We start from the raw sequence: 12724 nt of genomic DNA, 5'->3' as shown, positions 1-12724 counted from the left end.
ACCATTATTTTAAGGCCAGGAGCATTTCAGCAGGAGTAAAGATTAGGGTGAGCAATTTCTTCTGTGTGATAATGATGGAATTACAATAAAAGTGCTTTTTCGAGTCTAGGTTATCTTAATAAAGACCATTTTCCTATGGCATTAATTTCCCAGGTCAAGTCCAAGACTTTATGACTAATGTAAAAGAATATCATTTGAATGACATAAGCCAGAGAGCCTTTTTTACTTTCTAATAGTGTGAAAGTGAGTCATTTATACTTTTCATCCAAAGTCCTCAAATTGTGAGTTATGGGGGGGGGGGGGGGAGTGGCAAGTTGCAAGTGCGTTTTGATTCCTGAAGTGGTGCAGCATAAAACAGTTCAACATACTAGTGCACTAATAAAAAGTATGTCAGATTGTTCTGACAGGTATTCTGTTGATAAACATTAGGTTTGTATGATTAAAAGGAACAAAATCAAAAAAGAAATAACTAGAAAATATGCCATTTAAGTTTTCTTTTCAGTTGTACACTTGGAGAAAAATCACAACTTAGAGAAAATGAACAAATTTATTGGAATATGTAAGACAATATAAAAGGACTTCATTGATTTCTTCATCCTTGCTTTTCTTTTGTCTTCAAGAGCACCTTCTCTGACTCTTAATGTCTTAGAATCCTTATTAGTATTGTCTTGTCATCAACAGGGAAAGCCCAGTGGTCAAAGGGAATGCACTCCTGGCATTAACCAGTCTTGCTGTTGTTGTATCTAAACATGAAAACAGCCTATCCTCAGAAACTGATGGGGCACCAGAGGTAAGTTAAGGAACACTGAAAACATTTTCTTTTTTCTGTTCTGATTTTCCAGAAAATAGTATTTTGAAAATTAAAGTCTCAGTAAACATTTATTAAGTGCCTATTATGTTCAAGATGTGGTACTAAGAGCTAGGGATTAAAAAAGAAAGAGAAAGCTAGTTTCTACTTTTTCCCCCTACAAAAATGGATAGTCACAATGTTAGCAGTTTCTTTCCACTTGTAGGAAAAAAAAATACACAGACACACACATAATACATATATGTATACAAAACCCAACACATTAATATAGTTTTCAAAGTATGCATCAGAGTCATGTTAGAATTAATAGCATTAAGCAAAACAGTATGTGTACAAAAATCATGTAATAACTTCTCAGTGGGGGAAAAATAAAGGTATTTTCAATAACTAGAAGCGGGGCCAAAATAAACACTAAACAAGTTTCACAAAGCTGATCTACAGGATTCTAAGACTTTTGTAATAGTAAAATATTAAAGGCCCTATGTACTCTTTCTTCTTAACTCCTCTCTCTAATGAAGTTAACCAATTAAACTTAGCACAAAGGACTTTTAATTCTTGAAAAGCACACCACTTGGTTAAATAAATACATTTGGAAAAAATAGGCCATGATATACTGAAATATCTCCTCAGCTCCATTGGAATAAAAATGCACCACAATCAAATCAAACTAGTTATTAACTCAGCAAAAATATGACTTTCTTCTTTGCCTATAAATTAGTTATCTTTAGATTATGTAAGAACATATTTTCAAAAGAGTATACCTTAATAAGCAGGAAGAGGTATTTTGGGGAAAAGGCAAGTTCATTAAATTTACAGTTCAAGAATTAGTTATCAAAGTGTTGAGTAAAAAATAAAGATGTAATTCAGAATTATAATAATGAAGGGTGAGACCATACAAAATCTGGATAACAATAAATTAGTTTTTTTTTTAAACAATTCCCATTTTATTACTTTTCTTCCAAGACTCCTAAGAAAGTCAATCATAGCTATTTCAGGTACTTTTCATTTAGTATTAACAGTTTTTTCTTTTTTAAATGTATTAAAATGAAAAAAACCTTTTTTTAAACTTAAGGTACTTATATATCAGTGTTTTAATTTAAATTGTTCTTATCTTTTTACAATTCCATTTACTTATTTTAACCAATTAAAAAGTATGTTTAAGACAGAAACAAGTATGCTTTGTGTCCTGTTTGATTACTACTAGTGATTTTCTACATATATAACATATATAACAAAGTATATTGTCAAAATATCACAATCATTTATGTGCAATATTTAATTGGTCTATTACCATCCCTGAGATGGGGGAGGGAAGAGAGAAGGGGAAACAATTTGGATTTTATGATTTTGGAAAATATATGTTGAAAATTATTATTATATACAATTGGAAAAATAAAATATCTTTGAATTAAAAAATACAGTCTAGATGAATATAATCTAGTATATAATATAATAATAATCTAATCCTTACTAGGCTTTTGTAATATATTAAGTATAAAGGCTAGATAAAAGCAAATCAGCTTCCCTTAGATTTCCTGACATTAAGTTATATGTAAGTATATATGTATATATAATATATGAATAAACATTTCACTTGGGCATCTTTTTTCCCATCACTAAATGCTTTACATTCAGTTTTTTAAATGTTTCTTTGCTAAAACATAATCCAGTCCAAATTGCTAAATCTTCAAAGATTATGGCAGCTGTTCTGTCTTCTTCAGCAGCACAGGCCACCTCCCCTACCTCCATTTCAGTTACTGATTTTTCAGGTTCACAGTCACTACACGCACCCTTGGGAATCTAATCTGGACTATTTTTTTCACCCATGCTATCTTGATCTGCTTTAATAGCAGAAGACACTATTTTTCTGATACATTCACCCTCTCCTGCAATTCTAAATGTTTCTTCATTTTTTAAAGACAATAACCTAATTCTCTTCTTTAGTGTCTATATGAAGTTGTTTCTCATTTAACAATTTCTTCCATAATTCCACCTCTTTTTGTCTTTCAAATATTTCTTTTTATAATAGATAGTTTGTTTCTTCTAGAGTTTCACAGAAAGCCCTGCTTTCTCCTAGGCTTCTAGGGACCTGGTGGATCATGGAGACAAAGAAATTCTCTTATTGCAAGGCAGTTAGCAATGTCTTTGTGACCTACTAAATTCTGCAGAAATACCTGGAGTCCTAACTGCCTATCTTTTTAAGAAATTGGCATTATAATTATCCTTGAACCAGCATTTTGGTGTAAGAGCCAGTTGAAAGCCTGGAATCATTTCTTTCAGTTTGTCATTCAGTATACCATCAGTATACCATCTGAAAACTATCCCCTTTTCTTCTGGACTTCTTATTAGCACTTTACATACAGTAAATTTAGTTCTTTCTTCCATCATCTCATAACCCAATATAGTAGTGTAGAGGGTCTTTCTTCCCAATTCACAGATTCTATACTTTGTTCTTCATTTTATACTGGCCTATGAGTATATTTTATGGAAGATTTTTTACCTATAAATTTAAACTTAATAAGAAGGCTGCTACAGATAGATGAATTGCTGTCCATCTGATCAGGCATAGCTTTCTTTTTGTAACTACTCACAGTAGAGTTTTCTGGTTGGCCTCTGGGAGAAATTGAACTTGAAATACTCCCCAAAGAAGTATTTCTTTGGTTTTTATTTGTTGTAAAATTTTAAGAATTTCCTGGAAGAACAGTGATAGGAACATTCAGAGTTGCTATCTTCTTTATGAATACTTCAATAAATCTGTCAACTTATATACACCCTTGTTCTCTTCCTTGAAATTCAGCATCTCAAAGACCCTTGCCTCTCCTTACACACAGCTGTTAAACAGCCTCCCTGAGAGAAGCTGCAGTAACTCCAGAGGGAAATGGAGGCAGCCTCGTGTGACCCTCCACTCACCCCACCCCACCCCACTCTGTTCTGTGTCTGGGGCAGGCTGTAGCTAGTTCCCTACTTTCAAGGAGCTTACAACCTAATTGGGGAAGATAATACACTAAAGGAAGCTGAAAAGTAAGGGAAGAGGACAAAATACCTGGTGTGCATGGGGTGGAGAATTTGGAGAAGTCTATAATGGTAGCCAGCTGGAAAAAGAGGAAGTTTTCACAGTCTGGCTTTGGCACTACTTTAACTCTCAAGTTTCATGACTTCCATTGTCCAAGGGTTATTTCTGGCATTTTCAAATCTCCTCTCTATTCGTATCTAGATTAGATATACCTGAGATAAGAATCCCTTCTATAGAAGCCAGAAAAAAAATGGTCATCTTGCCTATACTTGAAGACCTTATGTGATGGAAGAATCTTTAATCATTATTAGCTGAGGGAACCCCTTCCATTTTTGAATGGTTTTCTCTTATGTCAAGAGTAAAACTGATGCTCTTCTCCATGCTTTCTCCTCCTGCAAGTTATTATTGTTCTCTTTCTTTTAAAAATATTTTGTCTGTGTTTTTCATTTACTTTTCTATGAATGTGTTTCTCCCAGTAGAAGTCCAGGACATTTTACTTTTGGCCTTGTATCTTCAGTGCCTACACACAGTGCTTTTCAATTGGAACGTTCTAAATAACTTTAATGCTCATTTAATTGAATCCATACACCTCATCAACATGTTTTTGGGACTCATGCTTATGAGCTCTTTTCTCCACAGAATAAAAAGTATGCTGTTGCATGAGAACCAAATCAGCTTCTTGATAGAGACTGGTGAAAGTCTTTGGTAACCAGTAATTCACTTCATTTTTTTCTACTTTTTTTAAGACTTCCAGCTTGACTCAGCCTTTAGCTATTTTAACTATATTAGCTAAATAATAAATACTATTATTTATTAAAGTCCTGACTGAAGTGTGGACTGCTTCTAGAATTTATACAAATTAATGATGAGGGGAGAAGCTTGGTGGCTCAGTTGTTTGAGAGGCAGGCCTAGAGATGGGAGGTCTTAGGTTCAAATATGGCCTCAGTTACTGCCTAGCTGTGGGATCCTGGGCAACTTACTTAACCCTCATTGCCTAGGCCTTACCACTCTTCTGCCTTGGAACCAATACACAGTATTGATTCTAAGACAGGAGGTAAGGGTTTTAAAAAACAACAAGTTAATGGTTAGGTCTGTTCCTTATTTTCCATTCTTATTTTGGTTTTTCTTTCTTTTTTTTTCTCTTTGTCTCTAGATTGAACCTGATTTCCTTCCCATGAAACAGTGGATTTCTATGGTGCTCAATACTCTTCTAGTAATTGTGGACAGCCATCACCAGCCGAAGGGACAAGTCTTCTCCTGGTTCTATCACGTATGTGTGAAAGCAAGAGAAAATTTTAAAGCAAGCTTGGGAGTCTTGAGAATTCAAACTTGTTGTTTATTGTTACTTATTAAGAGTCATAAAATGAAACATTTTCTGTAACATTTTACTTCCTCTTCATTCTCTTTTGCTGAAACCTAAGCATTTATGTAAGCTGGTAGTGTGTTGCTTTCCAAATAACATCATTTCAATCTTAGCCCATCCCCATCCATTTATTAGAGAATTATCTTAGTCATGGGACAAACAGCTGAGCAGAGAGGATTATAGCTGGTTGGGTTAAAAATAAAAAACAGGTTCTGAATTGTTACTAAGATCATGAATTTAACCGTATGTCTTGTTACTCTCATATTCTTTTCATAATTTTGTCTTTTTCTGCAACTCGTGCTTTCAATTGATCCTGGTATGTTTTTGTGTGAATAGTGAGGTCTGGAGCTGGACTTTAAAATTTAAAGGGGAAATTGAATTATTTGTTACTATTGGATGACATTGGTAGGCCAGCTTATTCAGAGGGGACATTCCTTTCTATTAACTTGTTTTCTATTACAAATGTTCCCATTAGTTCTTTAATTAATGATGAGAAAAAGGTTTAGAAGCTTATGTGGTTATCTTTGATGTAGCTATCAGGCTTACATTCTTGGAAAGACAGAATATTATATAAAAATTTTAATACATACAAATTTCTTAAAGCTTATAGGCTTCTTGAGAACAAATAAAATGTATTTCCCTTACTAACCTCCTAAATTGCATTTCATATGAAAAATGTGATGCTTTTGCTTTTTCTCGCTCCAAGCCCTATTTTAGAAGGGCTTTTTCCTTCCCACTGTCTTAGGAGCTAGGCATTTTGAGTAGTTCTCTCTTCATGGTAGCCATATTAACTTGGCTTTCTAAATCTTCCTTCTTTCCTTAATCTACTAGCTTAGTCCTTGCTGCTTTCAAATATGCTCAGGTTTTCTCTGTCCTTAAAAAACCTTCACTTGACCTTGCCATCCCCTCAAGCCAGGTCTTATATCTGTACTTCCTTTTACATCCTATAAGAAAAAGTTGTCCTTACCTTTTCCTATTATCTTATCACTCAGCAGAAACATCCATCTTCAGAGTTAACCATTGAAACTTATCCCCTAGCCCAAGGTCTTCTCTCAATAATCTTCTTTTTTTAACCTATATATAGCATTTGGCATTGGATAATCTGTTCCCACCGTGTTTCCCTAATGTTCTTCTCTCTTTGCTCCCCTTTTACCTGTCATTAATATTTTAACTCCTAACAATGAGGGTTTTCTAGTGCTTCATCTAGAGCCCCTTTCTCTTTCCTTACTCTCTCATCAACGCCCCTGGGTTTAATTATCCTTTCTGAGCAGATGGCTCCCAGATCTATTTATTTAGCTTTAGTGTCTCTCTCTCTCTCTCTCTCTCTCTCTCTCTCTCTGTCTCTCTCCAGAGGTCCTATCCCACATCATCATCTTCATGTAGGGCATTTCTGCATCTCAAACTCAAGTCCAAAGCAGAATTATTATAGTTCTTCCCCTATTTCTTATTAACTACCCCACTCTCCTTCTAATTGCATAGATTCACAATCTCTTGTGTCATCCTGGACTCTTTACCCTCCCTTCCCAAATCTAATCTCTTTCCAAGTCTTGTCTATTCTATCTTCTGCATCATCTCTCACATGTTTCCTTCTCTCCACTCACATTGCCACTCCCTAAGCCAATCTATATTTTGTATATCTTCCAAATTAATATTCCTTGATCTGTTCAAAAAGCCCTGACCTGTTCAAAAAACCTCCAGTGTTTTCCTTTTACCTCCTAAATAAAACACAAGCTCTTCAGTTTTGCATCTAAAGCCTTTTACTATATGACTTCCTGCCTATCTTTCCAAACTCATTAACATTACTTATCTTGGCCAAACTGATCTTATTGTTCTTCACTGTGGCATTCTATAGACCAGTGGTTCCCAACCTTTTTTAGCCTATCGCCCCCTTTCCAGAAAAAATATTACTTAGCCCCTTGGAAATTAATTTTTAAAAAATTTTAATAGCAATTAATAGGAAAGATAAATACACCTGTGGCCGTCACTGTCTCCCTGGATCGCTGCAGCACCCACCAGGAGGCAGTAGCACCCACTTTGGGAATCACTGCTATAGACCATCTCTGTGCTCTTGTGCTCTCTGAACTCTGTCCCTGGTAGTATCTCCTCTTCCCCATTGCCTCATAGAATTCTCAACTTCCTTCAAGTTCACCTTCTACATGAGACCTGCTTTTGCCTTCATGCATAATCCTCCTTCCATATTTTATCTTCCAAAGTCATTGCCTTTCATATGCTTTGGATATAGTTTATATGTGAAACTTTTTTTCTCTCCCAACAAAATATCTGTTTTTTAATCTTCATATTCCTAGGTCCTATCCTAATGACTTGTACATTGGTGGTACTTAATGCTTATTAATGCATTTTATTGTTTATAACACTGAAAGCTTATAGGCTGAATGGCAAAATATTTCTTAGTTCTCTTTAACTCAAGTGGTTGAAAGGTAGAGTATAAAACAGTAGAGAATGACAAATGAAACTGTTTTTGATCCCATTTGACATATATTTATAAATGTGTATAATACTGTATTCCATTATCTTAGACTTTTCATAGATATTCTCATGTGACTGTTCCACTATTTTATTTACATTATCAGTTTCTTTCCCCATAATTACATAAAACATAAAAACTCTTAAATTCCATTTTGAATATTTGTTCCTTTGTAACTAGAGACTTTTAGGATTTTTACTTCCTTTCTAATTAAAAGGAATTAAGTCTTTGTAGGAAATAATCCATCTACTTACTGGGAATCGTTCCCACCAAAATTTTAGGAGATGTGCCAATAGTTTTCCACACTAAATATGAACTCTTTCTGCTGTTACTGTGTTTTGTTTTGTTTTGTTTTGTTTTGATTTTGCTCTCACTTAATGCCTCGCTTGATAGAATCACATTTATTAAGTAGCTTAGTCTGTCCCAAACATGACTTGCTTACCAGCTCTTCCTCTTAATTTTTCCTATAAAGAAGCTTTCATAACTCTGAAATATAATGTAAACTGTCCTCAGGTTGGATGGCAAATGAATTGACACCTTTAAAGGACGGGAAGTTTTCTATTACTTGTTTGTCTTTCAAACTGATTTCAAATTAGAAAGTAAATGATCACTTACTGAGAAAGAAAAGTAACCCCAAATCTTCCCTCACATAAGCATTATGTTTTAAATTTCTGTAGTTGTGTGAGAACATAAACCATCCCACAGAAACACTTTGGCAATTTTGTAGGAGCCCTGTTGGTTTCAAGTTTCTCATATAACATAGTCCTTCCTGAGGAAAATATTCTTTCACCTAAATATTTAAAAATAACTAATCTGACTCCCTCTGTCCCTCCCTCCCTTCTTTCTTCTCTTCTTTCCTTCCTCTTTTTTTTTCTTTCTACCTAGAAATCATACTCTGGTGAAAACACAGCTAGTGCCATTGCTCGTTCCTGTGCTGCTATGGCTTTATCCCTCCTGGTTCCAGTTTTCATTTTGTCTTGCAAGGAGAAGGTGGAGGAAGTTTTGAGTATGCTGACTGCTAGGTTACCTGGGAAACCAAGTGCAGATGAGTCTCAAGCCGTTCAAATCCACATGGGCCTTGCTTTGGGGATGTTTATCTCTCGTTTGTGTGAAGAGAAAGTCAGGTATGGTTTATTCAATGCTACTGATTCCCCCTTTGTGAATAGTTTGTTGATGGGAGGTGGGAGAGGACTGACAGTCTGTGGTTGGTCTGACTCTGTGATTTCATCAGAGTAGAGAATGTCTGAGGTTGGAAACTCTCTTCATTAATATCAACCAGCAACTTACCTGTAAGTTAGAAAGTCTTCAAGTTGCCTGGTGCACTTAAGTTAGTTGCCCTTGGGTCTCACACTAGTATGTGTCAGATGCTGACCTTAAACCCAAAGGTCAGTTTTCTGTTCACTACATTTTTTCTGTCCTTTCCATCCATCCATTTTTCTATCCATTCATCCACATGGATGTGTGTAAGTGTGTATTTGTTTATTGCATGTAATAAAACTAAATATTCATCTATTATTTTGTTTTCCTCAGAACCTTTCAACTTTTGGCAAGGATGAACCTAACACCCTTTGTCTCCCAAATTCTTGTTTTTACTATCTCATATGTCTTGAGATATCCTTAAGAATGCAGACATCAGATATTTTAAAATCACTTTATTTGATTAGACATTAGCCCTGTGTATGTTATTTTGATGAGCACAACACAGTCTCTCATTTAAGGAGACTTTTTAGTATAAAGTCCTATTAGCTTTTGTATGGCAACTATGCCTGTAATCCTGAATAGCACTGTAAATTGAGAGCTAGGGGCACAGTTACTTAATTAAAACTACATAGTGTTCTCACAAAGCATGTAGTTAGACTGTGTATCCCAGGTGCTACAAAATTTTGTTTTATAGTGGGTTACTGAAGAACTGCTTGATAAATTTTCCTTTCTTTTTTTTAAAGCAGTGATTCGATATACATTTTTTTTTTAATTCTTAGGTAAAGAGTTTCAACTAGTAGCTGTTAAACTCTGTGCCTTATTCAAATAGATTGCTCTCTTTTGGACAGTTAGCTGAGCTCTTAAATAGAGGAAGTCATGAAACATCACAAAACCTGGGTGGAAAATTCCACCAAGTGGGAAAATTTTCCTAGGAATGCAGCCATTTCTGATTTCACATTACTATTACCAAATTACCAGTTTTTTTATGCAAATACTAGTATAGTATAATTTCTTACATCAAGAACAATGGCTCTTAAACTTTTTGGTTTCAGAAGTCCTTCATACTTTTAAAAATTACTATTTACCCCAATTATTTTTATTTATATGCATTAATATGGATTAGCATTTATAGTACTAGGTATTAGAACTGATAAAAGTTTTAGATGATTTAACTCCTTTAAAAACAACACTAGTAAACTTATTATATGTTACTATAAAAATTTTAATAGGAACAAAAATCTTTTCCACAACAAATTAGAAGATTGATATTATTTTACATGGCTTTGTAAAGTTGTTTTTTTAATAAATATCTACCTCAGTGGGCAACTGGCTGACTCAGTGGATTGGGAGCCAGGTCTAGGGATGGAAGGTCTTAGGTTCAAATCTGGCTTCCGACACTGCCTAGCATTATGACCCTGGGCAAGTCACTTAACCCCCATTGCCTAGCCCTTACTCTTCTTCTGCCTTGGAACCAATACTCAGTATTGATTCTAAAATGGAAAGTAATGGTTTAAAAAATTAATTCATTAAATAAAATGTTTTCCTGAATAGAAGACAACTATATTCTCATTTCTTTCTGTATTAAATTTGTTGTGGTGTCATTTTAGTTGCAATATAAAGAGGAATACCCTTCTCCGCCCAGATAGATAGATAGATAGATAGATGGATGGATGGATGGATGGATGGATGGATGGATGGATGGATGGATAGATAGATAGATAGATAGATAGATAGATAGATAGATAGATAGATNTGGATGGATGGATAGATAGATAGATAGATAGATAGATAGATAGATAGATAGATAGATAGATAGTTGGAAAGGGAGAAGCATTTGTAATATATAGTGCCCTTATATTATTATAATAATAGTTTTGAACTCACAGATCCATGAAAAGGCTCTCAGACTCTGGCGACTCTACCTTGAGACCTACTGTGATATAGACCTCTCGGAATCAATCACTCTGAAAATATGAATATTTTGATAATTGAGAGAGATAATAATTTAGTATACTCTCCTTGACTAACATAAGGATTAAAGGGCATCTTATAGAACACAAGAGACTTGGCTTTGTTTAAGTCCTAGATGAACTAAAATAGATGATGTTATACTATATTTGGATTTTCCGGTTAAAATAAATAATTAACTTTTGTTTCTCTGGTTTACGTATATGCAAAAAAAATTGAGGAACAAATTATTTTAGGAAAAGCATTTTGTTTTTAAATAATCAATTTTAGCTTTTAGAAAAAGTGCCCCATTTTTGAGGGAAAAGGGGAAAAAACTGAAATGAAAGAGTAAGGTCATCTGTCTGACTGGAGAACCACAGGCAGAAAACTTGATTGGTTTAGTTGATCAAGGGTTGCTTTTAATTCTACACAAACACTAGGTTAAATTTCAGGGTATTTGAAGTGTGACCAAATGGAATAAGTTGTGTTATTTTGTTAACATGGCTCAGTTCTCTTTAGGAGTCTACATACACCTAATAATTGAGAGATAAAACTACCTTTTCATGTGAATTGGGAGATTTAGATATTCATTATATTTGAAAGAATACATTTTTATAAAGAGACAGTGTCACATAGAGAAATATTTCACATTGGGTTAGGACCAAGATTCAAATCCATCTCTGACATATGTTAACTGTGTGATATGGAGTGAGTTACTTAACCTCTCTGTGTCAGAGGCAACTTTCTTGGGCTTACCTTCAAAATGTTAGACAGATCATGATTCTCTTTGTAGAAGGACTTCTCTCATACTGATATTATCACATATCTTTAAATTTCAAAGTGATTTTATTTTACAGCCATGAAATGAATGTCGAGCCATCTTCATTTGCTTTTATGATCCCCACTTTTTAATAATTCTAAGTGATTGTGATTAACAATGGAGCTTTTAAAAAAATCAGACTACAGTGATTTTAGATATCTACTATTGGAGGGGATTTTACAAAATATAAAAAACTTTATGGTTGTAGATATAAAAACACTGAAATATTGGGAGGTCAGTACCTACAATTAATATAATGAAAGGGTTTCAACATCAATGACAACTCTGCTTTATGAAAGAACCTTTAGATATAGAAGCAAAGAAAAGTAAGGAAGTAATTCTCTCTCTGTCTCTCCCTATCTCTGTCCCTGTCTGTGTCTCTCTCCCCCTCCACCACCATCCCCTTCCTTTTCCTCTGTCTCTCTTTCACTTCTTCCATCTCTTCTTTTCCCCTCTGTTTCTCTTTCTCTTCAATCTGGACCTGTGATTTCTTCAGGGTAGAGAGCTCTTGGTAGGAAATTTCTTGTACCCTAAAGATTAGCTTCCTTCTCCTCAAATTATATTTTTAGACAGTTGTTTGACATGCTGGTGAGAGTGATACAACTTCTCCAAAGGCTTGTAGCTAGACTGTTTCAATAGCAGAACTTGAACTCAGGTTTTCCTGGGTTTCCGTGAGGACAACTCTGTATCCCCTATACCATGTTGCCTCTCTTTTGTTCGCTTATTTTAGTCATGTCCAACTCTTCATAACCCTACTTTGGGTTTTCTTGGCAAAAATATTGGAATACTTTGGCATTTCCTTCTGTAGATCATTTTATAGATGAGGAAACCAAGGCAAACAGGGTAAAGTGACTTGCCCAGGGTCACACAGCTAGGAAGTTTCCAATTCCACATTTGTACTCAAGAAGATAAGTCTTTCTGACTTGCGGCGAGGCACTCTATCCAGTGTGCTACCTAGTTACTCTTCTTTCTTTAAGGCCTTTTAAAATAACATAGTTTAGTAATAAAACCCGCACCCCATGGCTCTGGGCAGTCAGGGCTACTTTGGTGATTTCTGCTTTGAGATGAGATGCTAAATAGCTTATTAG

General features: G+C 34.8%; 1 protein-coding gene and 1 pseudogene across 3 annotated transcripts in view; one reads left to right on the top strand and one right to left on the bottom strand.

Moving 5' to 3' along the window:
* Nucleotides 1-12724, top strand: part of FOCAD (focadhesin) — a 363803-nt gene that overhangs the window by 283130 nt on the left and 67949 nt on the right. For all 3 annotated transcript variants that reach the window (XM_044660684.1, XM_044660676.1, XM_044660669.1), the window contains 3 exons: nucleotides 682-790; nucleotides 4975-5091; nucleotides 8555-8793. In XM_044660684.1, the coding sequence (XP_044516619.1) occupies nucleotides 682-790; nucleotides 4975-5091; nucleotides 8555-8793 (465 nt within the window). The remainder of the gene's footprint in view (nucleotides 1-681; nucleotides 791-4974; nucleotides 5092-8554; nucleotides 8794-12724) is intronic.
* On the bottom strand, nucleotides 2399-4079 carry LOC123232538 (annotated as a pseudogene).

This window comes from Gracilinanus agilis, chromosome 1 (assembly GCF_016433145.1).
Source record: "Gracilinanus agilis isolate LMUSP501 chromosome 1, AgileGrace, whole genome shotgun sequence".
NCBI classification, from domain to species: domain Eukaryota; kingdom Metazoa; phylum Chordata; class Mammalia; order Didelphimorphia; family Didelphidae; genus Gracilinanus; species Gracilinanus agilis.
The sequence above is the reverse complement of the archived record's forward strand: the minus strand, read 5'-3'. Positions and strand labels throughout refer to the sequence as shown.